General features: G+C 38.2%; 1 protein-coding gene across 8 annotated transcripts in view; it reads right to left on the reverse strand.

Moving 5' to 3' along the window:
• Nucleotides 1-8,523: 8,523 nt before the first annotated feature.
• The window catches only part of BRD9 (bromodomain containing 9), a 122,408-nt gene continuing 110,116 nt past the window's right edge, over nucleotides 8,524-20,815 (reverse strand). For 4 of the 8 annotated variants that reach the window (XM_083377113.1, XM_083377112.1, XM_083377111.1 and 1 more), the window contains 4 exons: nucleotides 20,504-20,575; nucleotides 18,141-18,243; nucleotides 16,001-16,168; nucleotides 8,524-9,193 (listed from right to left, as the gene is read on the reverse strand). In XM_083377113.1, the coding sequence (XP_083233239.1) occupies nucleotides 9,096-9,193; nucleotides 16,001-16,168; nucleotides 18,141-18,243; nucleotides 20,504-20,575 (441 nt within the window). In that variant the 3' untranslated portion in view covers nucleotides 8,524-9,095. Of the gene's footprint in view, nucleotides 9,194-16,000; nucleotides 16,169-16,774; nucleotides 16,798-18,140; nucleotides 18,244-20,503; nucleotides 20,576-20,815 lie in introns of those variants that run through there. The other 4 variants (XM_083377118.1, XM_083377115.1, XM_083377116.1 and 1 more) reach the window with 3 other exon arrangements.

Genomic DNA, 20,815 nt, shown 5'->3' on the forward strand with positions numbered 1-20,815 from the left:
AAGAAAGAATCCCAGCAAGAAAAATCTATTGAGATGAGGAAGGTTTGATAATGTCAAATGGAATTTTATGTTGACTCAACTCAAACAGATGGAATTCAGAGAAAAATTTATAAATATGTTTAAAGCAATCTATTCCAAACAAGAGGCAAAAGTCAGTGCTTTTTTTGTAAAATAAAAAGGTGCCTGAACTCACACATGTCATACAACCCACCTTGCCTACCCTACAAGGTTCCATACAAAAAAAGGTGCTGGAACTCCATTCTGAGCATTCTATGAGAAAAAAAGCCCTGGCAAAAGTAATCATAAACGGAGAATTAACTAATAGCATTCAAATACAAAAAGGTACAAGACAAGGCTGTCCACTATCTCCTTTATTATTCATTCTTTCTTTAGAAGCACTCACAAGAATAATCTGAAAAGATAAGCTGATTAAAGGATTAGAAATCAGAAAAGAGATATTTAAATTACAGGCTTATGCGGACGATTTAGTTTTCATTCTGGAAGACCCCTTAGATTCTGGAACAAGATTATTACAGGTGCTGGAAAATTATGGAGATGTTGCGGGATTGAAAATCAATAAAGAAAAAACTAAAATATTAGTTAAAAATATGTCCAATTTGCAAGAAACTGAGCTAGTAGAAAAAATTAATATCCAGACGTCCAAAAGAGTAAGGTACTTGGGCAGCAACTGTCAGCAAGATGTATTACACTCAAAAGAGAAAATTATGACAAGTTAATGGACCAAATTACAGCAGACCTACATAGATGGAAAAACTTGCAGCTCTCCTTTATGGGGAGAATAGCGACAATCAAGATGAATATACTTTCCAAATTACTCTTTTTATTCCAATGTGTACCAATTAAATTAGGTAAGGATTTTTTTGAAAATTTAAACAGAATTACATCTAAATTTATCTGGCAAGGTAGAAAACCGAGAATCAAGTTAAAATTATTACAGGATGCAAAGGAAAGAGGAGAGCTCAGCCTCCCAAATTGGGAAAAATATTATCAAGCAGCAATAGCGGTATGGATAAAGGATTGGATACACTTAAGGAACAGAAGACTACTAGCATTAGAAGGTCATGACATGCAAGTTGGGTGGCATGCCATAATGTGGGATGGGAAATATAAGGCTCATCAGTACTGTCAGAATCATCATATTAGATGGGCACTATTAGATGTGTGGATAAAAATTAAAAAATTTAATTATATAAAAATCTAATCTAATATGGCTATCCATATTAGATTTTCATACACCCCAAATTCATAAATATACCTGAAAACAAGAAAAAGATTATCAGAAGATGGTATAGAGTTGGAATGGTGGGCATACTTACAAATACAGTCATGATACAGAAAAGACAAAAAAGAACCAGGGATAAAATTAGACCATACACAATTAGATAAAATTCTTCTAGGAACAGAAGATAAAATGATAAAAAAGATATATCAATATTTATTAGAACAGGATTTGTTAGAACAGGTAAAAAAAACAATGTTAACCTGGAGTAAAAATTTTGGTTACAGTATTGACCTAGATAATTGGCAATCACTATGGGATAGAAATAGGAGGTTAACGCTAGCCACCTCCTATAAAGAGAATTTGTACAAGATGTTTTATAGATGGCACCTTCCCCCTACAAGGTTAGCAAAAATAGATAAAAAAAATCTCACCAACGTGCTGGAAATGCAGAAGGCTTCCAGGGACTTACTATCGAAAAGTTTTAAAATACATTTTATCTTTAACAATCCCCCCTCCCCCTCCCCTACCTATCCCTCCCTACCCCTCCCCCCCTTTCCCCCCTCCCCCCTCCCGACTTCCCAGAGCTAAGTACAGGGTATAAAAACAAAGAACAATCATAAGCATCCATATGCTACCAACAATAAATTCTTAAATCTATCACTCTCTAGCTCAAATAAGATAACTACAAGCAATACTAACATTTCATATAGAAAAGAAAAGAAAAAAAAGAAAATAGAAAGGAAGACTTATTCAAATGCTAAATGAAACTTTTTAGTCCAAGGGACTTACTATCATATGTAGTGGGAATGTTCAAAAGCGCAAAATTTTTGGCAGTGGATAAAAAATTGGTTGGAAGAAATATTACTACAAAAAATGATTTAAAACCAGAAACCTTATTAGGGATTATTAACGATAAACTCAGCAAAGCATCTTTCTACATATTAGTGCATATTTTAACCACAGCAAGATTGCCATATGCCCAAAAATGGAAAAGAAAGGAAACACCCACTGAAGAAGAAATAATAGATAAAATTTTATCCTGCGCCGAAATAGACAGGTTAATCCTAGAGATCAAAAATAAGACTGAAACGGAGTATTATGAAATTTGGCAAAATTTGTACAATTGGTTAGAGATAAGGTGGATCGCTGAGATGACTATTGTTTGATTGGTTGATAGTGTAAGGATTTCTTATCAGCACCTATATCAGGACACAACTGAAAGATATATAAATATAACACTGACGACTGAGACAGTTTACTAAAAAATTTACAGATGCTATATGTACAGTTTGTTATACTCTGTCCTGTCATAGAATGTTTTTAAGTTTTTGTTATTTCTTTCTGTAATATAAGGTAATACTAATAGTAGTGTTGTAGCTAGGGAAGTTGAATCATGTCCACTTTTGTTTTTAAATGTATATTTAATAAAATTTTCTATAAAAAAAGAAGTATTTGGTTATGAGGGCTATTGGGGGGGGCAAGAGAGAATCTACCTGAGAGATGACTAGCCATTACCGTCCAAAGGAAACATTTTACACATCAGAATTATCCCAAACCCCAAAACAAGTGGGTAATTTCCTTTGGGAAAGAAATCCTACAATTAAATATTTTCAAATAGAAAATATTACAAAGGAAACCCAAACCCATAAACTTGCCATCACAGATGTAAATGATAGGGGAACCCCTCAGAAAAGGTGCTATTTCAGAGAGGAGCCAGACCAGAATTTAAAAAGATCAAAGGAAAAGTTTTCCTGTCTCATTCATTTCCCCCCACCCCCTCTGAAACAGTTCCGGGCAAACTGCCAAGTCAAAAGAGACTTCTGCAGTCACAGACACACATCTCCAATAAAATGATTAGACCCACCAACCTCACTAGGAACATTGTAGCAACAGAGAAACACATTTGCATGAACAAAGAAATATTTCTTGAGGACAATATTGGTCACTACCGGTTCACACAGACACAAACTGAGATGAAAGAAAATGAACAATAAATCTTTACAATGGCGAAATCATAATTTCAATAGACTGAGGGGTATAAGAACAGGACTCCTCAGCCTGGGAATCTGCTAGCTAGTCCAGAAACCATTGTAGTACTTTTTACTCTGTCCAATTTCTGTAATAAACCTACTTTTGAGCAGTTTGCTACACTTCATGTCATTTCTTTTAATTGGAACTGGAAATCTGCATCCCAACTGGAAACCTGAACCAAAGAAAATCTTCCAACATACCTTAATTCTTTTTAATCATATGAATTCAGTTCCAGAAATATTAAAGAGGTGTCTATCTGCTATCTCCACATCCCATACATTTTTATATTCCCATTGTTTGCCATTTTTCTAAATTCCAAGGTTCTTTCATTTTCAGTTAGGCAAGTTGCTTGAGCTTCTTGGTCATTTTTGCTGTCTTTATAAAGTTTCAGTATATAAGCAATATTATTTATCAGGCATTGGCCATTGGAGTATTACCTAGTATTCCAATGTCAAATCTCAAATTAATAATTATGTTTGGGGGTGTGTGTGGTATATCTTAATTTTCTTAAAATTCACTACTGGGAATTTTGTGGAGGATTAGAATATATGCTTTCAGTGAAAAAGTAATTAATAATAATAATAATAATAATAATAATAATAATAATAATAATAATAATAATAATAATAATAATAATAATAATAAAGTTTGAAGGGACCTTGGAGGTCATCTAGTCCAACCCCCTGTGCCTGGTGGTGGGTCATTTACAAGGATGTAGGCCTAATTTGCTCCACTTGACCTGTATGCATTTTTTCTCATCCCTGATTAAAGGCAAAGCCAGTGTTTTGCAACCTTGGCCATTTTAAGATGTGTAACCTGCAACATTCAGAATTCTGGCTGAGAAATTCTGACAGTGGTCATCAGCACATCTTAAAGGGGGCAAGGTTGAGAAACACAGGACTAAACATCCAACTACTACACTGGCTCAGCAACTTGGAAAACAGGATGCTCCAGGAACAGATAATGTTTACAGTACTGTAGTAATTGAAATACTCTACTCAAGTGGATTAAGGCAAAAATCTATCCATTTCTGCTATCGTCCTGCTGTATGTGCACCTGTCATAAATACTAAATACAAAAGAAAGTATGCATATTAAAGAAAATCTGTGTAATGGATTCTCTCAGTTTTCACACACACACACATACAAACACACACACACACACACACACACAAACACCATTTATCAAAAGAGATTGTCCTTGCTACCAGAAGGAATCTAGATGTTCACATTGAGAGAAGACTTACATGCCTGTAAAATAGCTATAACTGCCACCACCACCAGCCCTGCCAAAATTCTACTGTGCAACCAGGTAAAATGCTTTTATAGTACTTATTATGTTGTTAAGCTATGCAACAGCAAATTCTCTAACATGAACTGCTTTTTTCATAATTCAGTTGAGCATCTCTCTCTCTTAAAAAAATTTTTCATGCTGATATCCTTGAAGTAACACTTTTATTTCTATTCTATTTTTATTATACTATTCACTGAGAGAAATAAAAACTAAGAATACAAGAACTATTGGCATCAGTGTGATAGTTTCTTTTTTACTCTTGCAGCCTTGTTTTTTGCAGTTCACATCCCTCAAACACAGGAATATAAGAACATAAAGAAATCCAGAGAAAACATATAAAGTAGCAATCCTTTAATTTGGTAGAAGGATGTTGGATGAGATTCATTAATATCCACTGTGGAATTGATAAACTATGATGGAAAGATGATTTGTAAGACAGGGGAGGAATGAGACAGTGGAAGTGGGGAAGGGGGAGGAGGAGAGGCAGTTGCCCCTCCCAGGAAGTGTGTTGCATGGTTTTATGACCCAAGGAACTGGAGGAAATAACTTTGTCTTATCTCCTACATCAATTGCAATTTTTCTTTGTAGTGCATATATATAGTCATTGATCTACTTTGTTATAGGAATGGTATATGGGATAGGTGTGAAATCTCACGCCCTCTAATTTGGCTTGGCTCCAGCAATCAGTCACTCTTGTTTTTATTTCTTTGTAGTGTCATCTCCAGTTCTGTTTCTGTGTGTGGAATGTTTAAAAGAGGTGATCACAGGTCTCCAGCCCCATAAAAGCCCACTACCAACACTGACAGGGCAAAACATTAGAATAGTTTTCATTGGATCCAGATGACAATGGCTACATGTGAGATGCCCGCTACTATTCTAAGCTAGAGAGTAAGAGAAAAGTTTTGTTCTGATGGCTAACTCTATGTTTTCAAAAGACTAAGTGCAGTTGATTCTTCCATTAGATTTTGGTGCTGTGACCAGTGGGAGCATTGTAAGGCCAGAATTCACACTAGAAATGGAGATAGTCAATGTTCATTCCCACTCTCCTTCAGCACCGTACGTGGAAGTAGAAAGGTTCCTCAGTGGGATTAAGTGCAGAGCTGAAGACACTGTGGAGGAGACATCCCAAGTTATCAACACTTGCCTGGCCAACGTGAACACAGTGGTCTTCGCTGCAATACCTGCAAATGTAGCTTTGTGAAAAATTATCCGGCAATGACGAAATCAAACACAAGCAGCACCTTCAGACCCAGGCAGCTTTGATGAGCTTGTATTACCTGAGGAATACAAAATCTACTCGCCAGCACCAGGCATAGAAGAGCCATTCTTACTGAGTGATTTTGGAGATCGATCTAGGAGGATCCTAATATTCAGCAGAAGTACTTGGCTTTACATTCTGCAGACAGCTGACATCTGGTATGTGGATGGGACTTTTGCAATTGCTCCCAATCTATTTTCTTAGGTTTATGTCATTTTAGCAAAAAAGTATGAGGGAGTGCATCCTATTTTGTATGCACTTCTCCCTAACAAACAGCGCAATACATATGAAAGATTATTCCACTTCATGAAAAAACTGGTGGTTAACACCCATCCCCATTCCATTTACTGCGATTTTGAAATGGCTGCCCTGAATGCCATCAGAGAATGTTTCCCAGAAGTTGCTTTAAAAAGCTGTTTCTTTCATCTTGCACAGAACATGAGGAAGCATTTAGTAAGAACTGGAACTGCCCATGACTTCAACAATGATGTGCACTTTGCCATGAAGGCAAAAATGGTTGTGGCTTGGCATTTGTAACCTGTCCCCAACCTGGAAGAATACATTTCTGCATTAGAACAATTCCTTCCAGAAGAGCTGCAGCCTGTTCTGAACTGGCTTGAGGACAATTACATAGATCGTCCAGGCAGGAAAGGACAAGGAAGACAGCCACCTTTGTTCCCAATAGCCATGTGGAATCTTTTTGAACGGACGCAGGTAGGACTGTACAAACAATCACTCAGAAGCTGCACATTGGCAACTCTGTTCCCACTTGGATATATGCCATCCAACCATTTGGAGATTCATCAATGGTCTGAGGGAGATCCAAAAAGGTAGAGATGTATTTTATGAGTAGCTCCTTTCTGGACATGGCCCTCCACTGAAACTCAAGTATTGCATGGCAGATGAACACACTGCCAGGAATGTAAACGAATATGGAAATTGAAACCCTATTGACTATTTATGTGCCATAGCATACAATTATCAAATTGCTTAGTAAAAGCATTTATGTTGTACTCTTACACCTTTTTATGGTATATTGATGTCACAATGCAGGGGTAACTAATCAAGGAGGGAGGGAGGAAGAGAGAGACAGAGAGAGATTGTGTTGGAGTAAGAGGTCACATTTGAGCCCCTGGCAGTGGGAATATACCACCCCAAATGTTTTACCAAATGTGGTGGGGGGAAATCTCTGCCAAAGGTGGCAGAGAAACCTCTGTTTATTTTTATTTATTTATATTTGTTAGTAAGGATTCATCCTTATTAACATTATTTACTTACATTCAGCCATTTAGTGGTTGGCCTTCTCACAGATATCAAGTTCTCACTTTATCAATCAGAATAGAGCTGGAAGGGACCTTGGAGGTCTTGTAGTCCAACCCCCTGGTCCAGCAGGAGACCCTAGACCATTTCAGACAAGTGACTGTCCAGTCTCTGAGAATGCAGGATAGGACAAGGTTTAGGAATAGGGACGGCTAGAGACCAATAGAATAATTGTTAGATCATTATTGAAATATTTATTAGATGATAGATTCTTATATATCCCACCCTTATCCCATCTTCTCCTTACTGAAAATGTATAAAGCCTCCCTATTTCTGTGGGTCAAGGTTCCTTGGCATTTTGGCCAGGTTTCCTTTTCTTGCAGCACTCCAATAAAACAAAACCTGCACCTCATGTCAGGCGTTCCTTCATCGGCCTCAGCACCAGACTCACACCGTATTGGGGACAACAGAACTATGTCTAACTACTGAAACTATAAAATATCCACCCTCCCCTCCTTCTGTTTATCTCCTCCTTCTCCTCCATGTCCATCCTCCCTTTCCCATTTCTGTGGATTTGACCAAATGGATAATGATGAATCCCTTTCTTGCTTCAGTGAGATTTCTGAATTTATACTCTAAAGAAATGTAGAAGTTACATCCAGTACTGATCATCCTCACGTGCTCCATTTTGTGAACCAACCCCCCCAAAATAGCAAAGAAATCTCTGCTCAGAAAGCAGCAAGAAAAAATGCTCCTTTTCACAAAATGGGGATGGGGGGAGAATCCAGCCCCTCCTTTCCCTGGCAGAGAGAGCAATCTCTGCTCAGGAAGCAGCAAGAAAAAAGAAGCAATTCTCTAAAGGGGGAGGGAGAAATCCACCCTTTGCTTTTCAAATTTTCTTGCTTCCCTGCTTCTTGTTTGCCAGCACGTCCCTGGGCGATTTTTGGTCTTTCCACCTGCGGCAACTTGTTCTGCGACTACCTGGCCACGCCTACCTGGCACCCCCTAGCCCGCCACATTGACGTGCTTGCGTCCACCTGGCCACGTCTACCCACCCACCCCATCATCTGCCCCGAGTGCGCTGCACCTAATTTTTCGCATCGATCCGGCCATGCCCACTCACCCACACCAACCTGGTGGTACTCAGATGGCCATGCCTACCGAGTCATGCCCACCTGGCTGCAGTGAGTCATCACAGACCCCCTTCAGAGACAAAAAAAGGGTGGAGAAGCTGAGCTTCATTTTGAGTTAATGTAGGCTATACAAAATAATTCAGCAACCTGCATGCAGCTCTTGGGTCACAGGTTTGAGACCCCTGCTATAGGAATCTTAAAACTGCCATCTTAAACTGATGCATATATAGAACATCATAATTAATTCAAGATGACAAATTATGAACTAGCTGACAAATTATGAACAAGAAATTTCAGAACACGTACACATTTATTCATATTTGCAAAATTGTAAATGAATGTATTATTCTGGTTTCCACATAATGTTTAAAAATCATTCAATATCAAATTTCAAATACTTAATTTTAAAAAGTTCTAAAGAGTACTTTTTCATTTTTCATTCCCAATGAAGAGTTAATAACTTTCTTTTCATCAAGCCATCTTGGCAATGAAAAACTGACAGGAGGGAAAATTCAAAAACTATCCTATTTCTAAAACTTGTATTACAAATGAAATAAAATTCATCTAGCAAATTTTCTATATAGCCATAGTTATACACCAAGTATGTGTAACAATCAAAAGCATGATAAACAGCTAGTTAGCCATTTTTATAAACAAGTTTTTTTAAGTACATAATTTGTAACTCCTTCAAGTCCACTGCACATATTTCTAAAATATTATTTCTGATGATACAAATACCATGACATATTTTTATCCAAGTAAAATGTATACATGTTCCTAAACATTAATTCTTATTTGGAGGCTAGGGTTGAAATGCATACTGTTTCATGGGATTGTATTAACTGTTGTACAGTTAATACGTACAGTATAATTGAGATTAATTATTGACATTTGTAGATTCTGGAGATTGAAGAAATTCATAGGGGTCATGGACCATATCTTGCTGTTCTCCTATACTTAGATGAGATGGGCTTCCTGTGTAAAACACGGACAAAAAATAATTAAATCAATATTAATTATGAGACATTTTGAAAGTTTCACTTTTCAAACGTCTATCACAATTTTTAAATGAATATGATCCAAATTATAATGCCAATAGTCAAAAATTGTTGCCAAATTTAACAGTATAGAGAAGGCTACAAACTGGATTTTTTTAAATTGTTTATTCTTTGGAATACCAAGATAATTGTTTTTTAAAGCTGTGTAAATCTTACTATTCATGTTACATTCCAGCTTTTCTATATTTCAGATTCCTTTTAAAGTTAAAGAAAGCTCTGAGGGCTACAAAAAGTTATCAGAGACTGCAGATCACTTAAAGAACATATAATAATAATAATAATAATAATAATAATAATAATAATAATAATAATAACAAATAATAATAATAACAAATAATAATAATAATAATAATAATAATAATAATAATAATAATAATAATAATAATAATAATAATAATAATAATAATAATTGGAAGGGACCTTGGAGGTCATCTAGTCCAACCCCTGCTCAGGCAGGAAACCCTATACCATTTCAGACAAATGGCTATCCAGTCTCTTCTTAAAAACTTCCAGTGTTGGAGCATTCACCACTTCTGGAGGCAGTTTGTTCCACTGGTTAATTGTTCTAACTGTCAGGAAGTTTCTCCTTAGTTCTATGTTGCTTCTCTCCTTGACTAGTTTCCATCAGTTGCTTCTTGTCCTGCCTTCAGGAGAATAGCTTGACTCCCTCTTCTTTGTGGCAGCCCCTGAGGTATTGGAACACTGCTATCATGTCACCCCTCACCCTTCTCTTAATTAAACTATACATACCCAATTCCAGCAACCATTCCTTATATGTTTTAGCCTCCAGTCCCCTAATCATCTTCTCTGTACTCTTTCTAGAGTCTCCACATCTTTTTTACATCATGGTGACCAAAACTGGATGCAGTATTCCAAGTGTGGCCTTACCAAGGCATTGTAAAGCGATATTAATACTTCACATGATCTTGATTCTATCCCTCTGTTAATGCAGCCTAGCACTGTGTTGGCTTTTTTGGCAGTTGCAGCACACTGCTGGCTCATATTTAAGTGATGTCCACTAGGACTCCAAGATCCCTCCCACAGTCACTACTATTGAGCAAGGTACTACCTATGCTATACCTGTGCATTTGGTTTTTCCTGCTATATGTAGAACCTTACTTTTTTCACCATTGAATTTCATTTTGTTAGATAGCGCCCAGTCTGTCCAGATCCTCCTGTATCTTAAGCCTATCTTCTGGAGTATTGGCTATTCCTGCCAGCTTAGTGTCATCTGCAAATTTGCGGAGTTCCCCATCTATCCCCTCGTCAAAATCATTGATGAAGATGTTGAAGAGCACTGGGCCTAGAACAGAGCCCTGGGGCACCCCACTACACACTTCCTTCCATGTAGATGCAGTTCCATTGAGGACCACACGCTGAGTACGGCCTGTCAGCCAGCTGCGAATCCATCTGGTGGTGATGCTATCTAAGCCAGATTTTCTATCTTATCAAGTAGCAAGGTTGTGATCTACTTTATCAAATGCCTTACTGAAGTCCAAATAAATTATATCCACAGCATTCCTCTGATCCACTAATTTTGTCACTGGGTCAAAGAATGCAAAAAGATTTGTCTGGCATGATCTGTTTTTGACAAACCCGTTGGCTTTTAGTAGTGACTTTGTTTGCATCTAAGTGCTCGCTGATTCATTGTTTGATTATCTTTTCCAGAATCTTCCCAGGTATTGAGGTCAAGCTGATAGGTCTGTAGTTTCCTGGATTTATTTTTCCCTTTTTTGAAGATGGGAACTACATCAGCTCTTTTCCAGTCTTCTGGTAGTTCCCCAGTGCTCCAGGATCTTTGAAAAATATAGTTCAGTGGTTCTGAGATCACACCTGCCAGTTCCTTGAGAACCTTGGGGTGTAATCCATCTGGTCCTGGTGATTTGAACTCGTCTAGGTTGGACAGGTGCTCACTTACCATTTTCTTGCCTATCTTGTGTTTCTATTCTGTTTTTTATGGCACTGTTTTTGATAGGTTGGACTGTTTTTTCCCTTTGTGTAAAAAAAGGGATGCAAAAAACGAGTTAAATAGTTCTGCTTTCTCCCTGTTGTTTGTCACCTTCTTGCCACTTTCCCCCACTAATGGACTAATCATTTCCTTAACTTTTTTCTTGTTTTTTACATGTTGAGAGAAGCTTTTTTTGTTATTTTTGACTTTGGTCGCAAGCCTTAGTTCAGTGATGGCGAACCTTTTAGAGACCAAGTGCCCAAACTGCAACCCAAAACCCACTTATTTATCGCTGGGTGCCAGGTGGGTGTGGCCTACTAGGTGGGCATGGCAGATTGGGTGGGTGTGGTGAAGGTGGGCGTGGTTACCTCAATGTTGCACATGGAGAGGGACACCTGTGGGGGGTAGACAGGGTTGGGGAAGCTCCAGGTCTCTGCCAGGTCGAGCGGTAGGCAGGAGGCTTGTCCTGCGGAGTGAGGCAAGGCAGGGCAGGGCAGGGATGCCATTGCCATGGGGCAAGGCAAGTGCTGGGGTAGCTGCTGCCTGACACCATTGGTCCCTGCACACAGAAGCCAGCGAGCACATGGGGGCTGACGGTGTCTGTCAGTAGCCACAGCCTGCCTGCCCCTCGATCGGCACACTCTGGGGCTCCGCAGCCCATTGCCAGCAGTTCAAAGAAGCCATCTCTGAGCTAGATGGCTGGCCGACAGCTGAGGAGGCGATGCAGTGGGCTGTGCCTGGGAAAAGGAGAGCATGCAAGGCAAGGAGGGATGGTGGGGGGAGGGAAACCAGCCATGCTGGGATGCATCCGGCCCCATAGGACCTCAGCAAGTTAGCAGGCGGCTGGTTGAAGAGGGACAGTTGTCACCTCCGAGGCATGGTGTGGGTGCCCATAGAGAGGGCTCTGAGTGCCACCTCTGGTGCCATAGGTTTGCCACCACTGCCTTAGTTCATTTTGAGCCTTAGCTTTTCTCATGTCATCTTTGCAGGCATGGCTATTTGCTGATATTCTGCCTTAGTTATGTGCCCCTCTTTCCACTTTTTATACTTGTCCTTTTTATCTTTCAATTTATCAGACAGTTCTTTATACAGCCATGCTGGTTTCTTTTGAGAGCTATTATTTTTCTTCTTTGTTGGTATTGTGCTAGACTGGGCTTTTATTATCTCACTTTTCAAAATTTCCCAAGCTCCTTGAGTTGTTTCCCCCTTTAGGATTTCCATCCATGGAATCCTTCCCAAGCTCTCTCTAAGTTTATTGAAATTAGCTCTTTTAAAAAGTCCAAGACTCTAGTTTGGCTGTGTTCTATTGCTTGTGCTTCCAGAATGTTGAATTCCAATATTGCATGATCACTTCCCCCAAGTTTCCTGTGGCTTCAACACCTTCTATCATTTCATCTCTGTTATTGAGGATTAGATCCAAATCCCCTAGTTCCCTTCTCTACTTTCTGGGAGACAAAGTTGTCTGCTAGGCTTGTCAGGAATCTGTTTGATCTTCCACTTGATGCAGAGTTCCCAGTTGATAATTAAAGTCCCCCATTACTATTGTGATGTGCTTCCTACATGTCTTAGTTAGCTGACTGTTTGGTTGAGCGGCCTATAGTATACACCTAGGCAATGTTGTTCTTTCCCCCTTTTATATTGACCCAAATGCACTAAGGACTGCTGTGAGAAAAACCACATTTTGTGAGGATATAATCGTCCCAATTGGTTTAGAGTTGAACATGACTGGACAGCTCCTGTGGAACTGACTGGGGAGAGAGTTTGCCCTATTTATCTAGAAGAGTTTGAACACATGAGTCTTGAGAAAGTGGACAAGTCCTTCGTAAAGTTAGTATACCAGGAAATACTTCCTGGTATTCCTTGACCAAGGAATCCCAGGAGTTAATTACTGGCTGGATTCAAATGGTAAATTCATCCTCAAGTTAATTTTAATTTAATTTTAATTTAATTTTAATTCCATTTATATCCCGCCCTTCTCTGAAGACTCAGGGCGGCTTACAAACTTAGCAGTTAGAGGGCTATCCCACCAGTCTTAAAAGAAAACAATGGTATGTCTCCTGTTCATTGTTGCATCATGTACTTTTGGGAGAAACTGATGAAGTTATGGCAATGTTAGAGGGGCCTGAAGAGAGTGACTTATCAGAATCCTTTTCAGACTGATCTGGGTTCAGCCAGAGACTGTGCTTATGCGTAGTGAGAATGGGATGGGCATTGTGACCCTATTGGTTCTGCCTGACTTTCCAGTGGCATTCAATAAAATCAACCATAGCATCCTACTGGACAATATGATAATCTCTAAGGGTTGGGAATGATAGGTATTGTCTATGTTTCTCACCCTTCCTCTAGAGCTGTTATCACTTGGTATTGGTAGGTGAAGTGACATCTAATCCAAGACCCCTACTATACAGAATCCCACCTAGCTTCATCCTCTCCCCACTCCTATTCAACATCAACATGAAGCCACTAGACAAGACTATCCTTATGCATGGGGTCAGGTATCATCAGTATACAAATAATACCCAACTTTATATTGAACCCTTTACTTCTTGGCAGAATCACATTTCTCCAAGTAGAACTGATACAGTTTGGGAATCCTCCTAGATTCAATAATCAGGTGGCAGCTATGGCCCAGAAGGGCTTTTGCATAAATCTGCCCAGAGTAACCTAGAACTGTGAAATGGGAAGCACAGAAACTTAATAAATAAATAAATCTGAGGTGCTGGTTGCATTCTTTTCTTGAATGGGAGAGTATTCTTACAGTTACTAACTTTTACTATATCAGTTACTATATTTCTTCTGCTGTCTCTGTCCAACCAGAGTTGGTGAATACAAAGTCAGGCTGTAAAGCACTACAATCCTATCCGGCCTAGGAAGTACAACTTATCCATTGCCCTGTGGAATACAATATTCCTGAGCCTTTTTGCAGGGCTTTCATAAAGCTGTGAAAACCTAGTTGTTCCAGAAGACCTTGCAATAGGATACATGGCCTACTCTTTGATAATTAAATCTTAATTGCTATAAGTGTTTAATGTTGGTTATCCTCCATAACGTATGATTATAAATTACTTTTGTTTTCTATTTTATAATTTTATGGTTATTTCAATCTTAATGTGTAATCCACCTAGTGTTATTTTGGTAATTGAAGTGATAGACATTTGCATCTAGAATTATTGACTTTAAATTAATAATTTTAATATTAGGTAATTGTAATATAATAAATCATAAGCATTTATTAATTATTAATTATTTATTGCAGTCTAAACAATATAGTATAACTGTTTATCAGAGAAAGAAGAAATTAGATGTATGTACCATTACTAATTCATAATGCGGTTTTACAATGACAAGATTTTTGAAATTTATTCATAATTGACCAAATTTTAGCTCAGCAAATATAATTTTTAAGGACATGTCTACATACTACAGCTTTCCTCACATCTCCAGCATATAATGAGGTCAGCTAACTTTGGGTTTTTCTGATCTGGTATTTTCTCCTGACACAAGCTTTCAGTGGCAATTGTGATAATGTAATAGCAGTGCTAAAATCTAACCAGTTCCTAATGACAGCTTTTAGCTGCTCTGCCTATAAGTATGTCCCTTATTTCAACTTTTTTCATGGCCATTTTGGTTTGTGCTGCTGGTCTGATATGACATGATTGCTACAGAAAGTGGCAGACCAAGATTCCTCTAGTAAAGGTAAAGGTAAAGGTTCCCTCACACATGCGTGCTAGTCGTTTCCAACTCTAGGGGCCGGTGCTCATCTCCATTTCAAAGCCGAAGAGCCAGCGCTTGTCCGAGGACGTCTCCATGGTCATGTGGCCGGCATGACTGGACGCCAAAGGCGCACGGAACGCTGTTACCTTCCCACCGTAGTGGTCCCTAGTTTTCTACTTGCCTTTTTTACATGCTTTCGAACTGCTAGGTTGGCAGAAGCTGGGACAAGTAACAGGCGCTCACTCTGTTACGCGGCACTCGGGATTCGACCCGCCAAACTGCCGACCTTCTGATCGACAAGCTCAGCGTCCTAACCCACTGAGCCACCGCGTCCCTAGATTCCTCTAGTCAGACATATAACAATAAATGCCCCGACGCTATGTTGTTTCTATATAGGTCTGATTGAAAGGTGACTGGAGAAGTCCTGATCTATCATTTCAAATTTTATACAAACAAATGCTCTCAGAGATTTAGCAGGCAGGTCACATTAAGATCACCACAACATTTCTTCTGTTAAAAGGTTCTGCCTCATAATTAAATTTACCATTCCATTCATCTAATCTACGTTTACTTTCTCCTATTAAGAGTGAGCAGAAAGTTTTATGTAGTGTTCTGGAATGATGGAATAAATTATCTGTGAATACTGAACGCCAAGGTTAATAAACTCTTTTACTGTAAAATATAACTTTTATAACATATTTTATGATTCTCTATATTGCCAATAATTTTGTTTGAATATTTATAAATTTAAAATATCTATTTGGAAATCTATATTTTAAATAAATACATAATAATGCTGCATTTTGGACAAATTTCTCAGTCTGTATTTATTTAGAATTTAGTATTTATATTCTGCCATATGAAAGATTTCTGATATACATTTATGATAAAAAATATCCATGAGATAAAGAAGGTAGTATGGGAATGGGAAGAGAAAACAAGTTTACTAGATGCTAGATGATAAAAAGACAGGTTTACTTAGATAACATGAATATACTTGATACTCTCATAATGTTACAAACAACTTTTAATGAAAATAAAAAGAGTTTAGTACACATTTACCTAGATGATGTTGATCCCTTTCAGAAGTATTAGAGAGGGAACTAAGGTTGGAGGAAGGCCTGGATCCTATTCTGTCAGTATGTACCTCATGAAGGTCCTGTAATAATTTAGTTGTTTCATCGAAGTGTAAATGATTGTCATCATGATCAAGTTCTTTCTTTACTTTACCTGTCAATAAATTTGAGTACAAAATCAGGAATATTTGTTAGTCCATCAGTCTTATATAAAGATAGATAAAAGTAATATATGCCGAATAAAATGTAAGAATAAGGCTAATAGGGACTAGGTTGCATATGAAACTTCCCTGGCTTCTTATCCTTCCTGATTTTAAAACAATTATTTTAAATAGAGCATTTCTGATTTCCTTATTTATACATAATATGAGGACTACATAAAATTTTTAAAGACTATATAAAATTGGGAATCAGCAACTTGGTACCTATGATTACCATAATATACATGATGACCTGTTGATGGTCTGAGCAGAATCCAAATTAAACTATTTTTTTTAAAAAAGCGAAATGTTTTAAACCTCCTAATTTTGCACAATAATGCTTCCAGATGAAATCCTATCAGATACTATATTATGTGGCTGCTAAAAATGCAAGATTCTCCTTAATATGTTTTCTTATCTTATGACTTGATTTACACATTCTTTTCAGAGAAAAGGAGTGCTAGAATTGAGGAATCTTCCGAGCAGTTTAGAGCAGGGCTTTTCAACCTTTTCACCCATTGTACCACTTTTAGGATATCGCAACATCTGAGTACCACAAGTCACCTAGCAAGGTGTCAAAAACCTGGATGACCAAAAAAAAAAGGAAAAAAGTGATTAAGTACAGGTAGTCCTTGACTTACAACAGTTCGCTTGGTGACTGTTTGAAGTTACAATGACACTGAAAAAAGTGCCCCCCAAGCCACAGCTGAGCAAGACACCTGCCTGCCCACCCGGCGGCGCTCTTCCTCCTGTCCAAAGTTTTCATTATTGTGAGCATTTCTATTGAGGATTGACAGTGGGGGTGGGGTGAGGGGGTGTTTGGTTTTTATTTCCACCCCTCCACTGGGTAGTTGCAGCAGGTTTTGGTTACTTCACATGACCCTGGGACACTGTGACCATCATAAATATGAATCAGTTGCTAAGCATCTGAATGTAAATCACAAGACCCTGGAGATGCTGCAACATTCCAGCTGATTGGTGCTTCTTCTGGGCTCAGCAAAAGCACTGGGATCAGCGCCGAGTTCCAGCTGGAGCCTGGTGCTGATCCTGGGGCTTCCGCTGAGTTCTGACAGCCCCGAAGAAGCGCTGATCCTGGCACTTCTTCTGAGCCCTGACAACCCTGCAGGTTCAGCCATGTCTCACTCAGGCTTGTGCAGTGCTACCATTGGTTCAGCTCATTCCTTTCCCCCGCTACCACTTTTCTAGGATGGTCGTGTACCACCTGCCAGGTGCCAATGTACCATAGGTGGTACCCGTACCACTGGTTGAAAAGCCCTGGTTTAGAGGGAATAAATTGAGTAAGCATATTTTAGCATTGGGAGCACAGCCATAGTCTGCTTGAATTAGCACCTTAAACAGGATAAGGACTGGTTTAAATAACTGACAAGTGACATGAAGCTATGAGCATCTGTAGAAGATGCTGTTTTTCTCAGAATGCTCCCTCCCTCCCATATATATATATATATATATATATATATATATATATATATATATGTGTGTGTGTGTGTGTGTGTGTGTGTGTGTGTGTGTGTGTGTGTGTACACTGTATATGTAAGTATATACACACAGTCACGCAGTGTGTATATGTATATATGCAAATACTTACATACATATACATACGTACATATTTATATCCACATATATATACACACACACATATTCACACAACGTTATAACTGCAAAGAAGCTGAGCATATGCTAATACGCAGATACTACATTGTTTTTATAATTCTGTCTCCCTCCAGGTGCTGCCATTTAGAGCAGAACCCATGATTTTCATAGTAAAGCACTAAAAGGAACAAAGTATATATTATAAAGTTTGATCAAAACCCAGCAATTCCCAAGCAATTTAGTGGACTAATGGAACAAATAATATATATAGTTATTTTTACCTTCAGTGCTGAACTACTGCATAAGAAAACCTACCTAATGAACTCAACATGGATATATCAAGTGACATATCTGAATAAGTTTTCATAGATAAAAAGTCCAAAACAGAACTACTATTATCTCCAATGGCTTCTCCAATCTGAAAAAAAGAAAGAAAATTTGGTCAATCAAGGTGTCCACAAAATTTTAATAGACATAGATATAATTATCATATTTATTGGGCCTGTCACATACAACATTCCTTGTACATATAAGTCATATAAAACTGATTAGTTTGAGCATATTGTGGACAGCATACTTATGTGCAAACAAAGCTAAGTTTTACTCCAAGTCTATTTGAACTATTATGTGCAAGCTATGTCTAATTCAGGACTACTTTGTGAGCTAGCATACTCTTGTACCATCTCATAAACCAATTAGTATATGCAATAACATACATACTGACAGGCACTCAATATACACTCATCCATTAGTTAATTTAAAGTCATTTCTGAAACGCTGGAGTATTGTATCTGAATAGTTTTAAAATTACTATTTAAAGTTTTATTTAACATCTACATGAAACTGGTGTCATCAATAAGTCAGTAATAACCAGCTTTACTGACTTAGCAGGAGATGGTGTATAGATTCTTACCTCTGTGTGGATGCTCAGTAGGACTGGATGATAGAAATAGTTCAGATTAAATCCCAGCAAGAAAGATTGATCACTTATCCAGAAAAGCATTTGGCTCTAGGCTGGTTCCAACTGTGGCTTAAAATGGGGTTCTATAAACCTAGATCAGTCACATGATCTGGAAATTCTAGACTTAGCAGTAGAGCAACAGGTAGGGGCTATGATTGGGATACCTTTGACTGAGTTAGATTGGTGTGCTAGGTATGACTGATATTGGAATGAGAAGTTCTGTCAATAGTCACAAACAGCTTCATCACATTATGGCTGGATCACGATAATATGTTTTACATGGGACTGCCCGAAAACAGTGGCCCCCAAACATTTGGGCACCAGGTACCAGTTCTGTGGAGAAAGGTTTTTCTACAGACCGGGGGAGACATAGCTTTGCATGTTGCCTGCATTCCGTGGATAGAGCTTTGCTTGTTTGCGTGACCTAGTTGCTGGCATGTGGTGGACAAATGCCAGTCCACGGACCATGCACTGAGGCCCCTTAGAAGATTGTTCCAAAATTATAATTGTTCCAAAATAAAAAATGCCTGATTGTTGACTGACCAGTATCATTTCAGTAGAATAACATCTGTACTGCAAAGGCTGCACTTGTTTCCAGGTAAATTCCAAAGTGCTTGTCATTATCTTATCAAGCTGTTTATGATTTAAGCTCTCAGTATTTGCAGAATCCTCTTTCCTGACGATAGTCTGCCTATCCTGTGTACTGTACTTTTTTGGAGGAAGGATCTGCTTCTATGTTGCAGAAACAGGTCTTTTTTGTGGCTTTTCTAATATTATGGAATACCCTCCCTTATAATGTTAGGATAGCACTTTCCTTATCATCCCTTAGGAAAAAGGGGCTTATGACTCCTGGGGTGATTTGGCTGCAGAGTGTGTGAAGTAGTTAAATGCAGTAGAAGAAAAGGGGTCTGATTCTGGATTTCTTCTAGCTTTAAGGCATAGGGGGCTGAGTGAAGGAGGTTTGCTTGGCTCTTGTAAGGTAAGAACATTTCCATTGGTGACTGGTTGCATATGGTGAGACTCTATTTTAAAGTCATTGCTAGCAAGCAATCCTTACTGGAATCTCTATCCATTGCACCCTGAACTCTTTCCCTTTAATAACTCTGTACAGATAGTCCTTGATTTATGACCTCAATTGACCCCAGAATTTATGTTGCTAAGTGAGAAATTTATTGTGAGTTTTGTCCCTCTTAACAACTTTTATTGCCATATTTGTTAAGTGAATCACTGCAATTGTTAAATTAATAGTTAAGTTGTTAAGTGAATCTGGCTCCCCAATGACCTTGCTTATCAGAAGGTTGCAAAACGTGATTACATGATCCTGGGATACTGCAACTCTTATAAATATGAACCAGTTGTCAACCATCCAAATGTAAATCACATGATTATGGAGATGCTACGGAAGTCATAAGTGTGAAAAATGGTCATAAGTCATTTTTTCTGGTCTTGTAACTTTGAAAGTGACCAAACGAACAGTTGTAAGTTAAGGACTATCTGTATTCTTGACCTGGATCTGTGTGTGTGTGTGTGTGTACGTGTGTGTCTGAAAGAGAGAGGGAGGGAGGGAGGGAGGGAGGGAGAGAGGGAATGACAAAGAATAAGGCCTGTAATCTTAAAAAAGAAAGAAGAGGGAAATTTAAAAGGAGGTAGGAAATGTAAGAACCAACTATTTGAAATAACAAATTAAGAGAGAATTAAACTTAAAAAGAAATATTACCATATTTTGCTTGGAGTCATCTGGGCAAGTATTACTTAACTTATGTTCTTCTTTTATGAGGACTGACGGAATCTAAAAACATCACATTTAAAGCTAATTTATACTTTATAATCATTTTCCTTATGGAATTATCATTTTTGCATCACTAGAGTTACAGCAGGGAAATACTATGTTTTTTATTTAAAGGCTTTCAAATAATTTAATAGGAAAAATAATGGAAAAAGTATGACATTCTTTTCTCCTAAAATAAGAGTAAAATTTAAAAGTGTTATAAAGATGAGGAATATTGGAGTAAACAATTTTAGAATAATA

This window comes from Vipera ursinii (genome assembly GCF_947247035.1).
Source record: "Vipera ursinii genome assembly, chromosome: Z".
NCBI lineage: Eukaryota > Metazoa > Chordata > Lepidosauria > Squamata > Viperidae > Vipera > Vipera ursinii.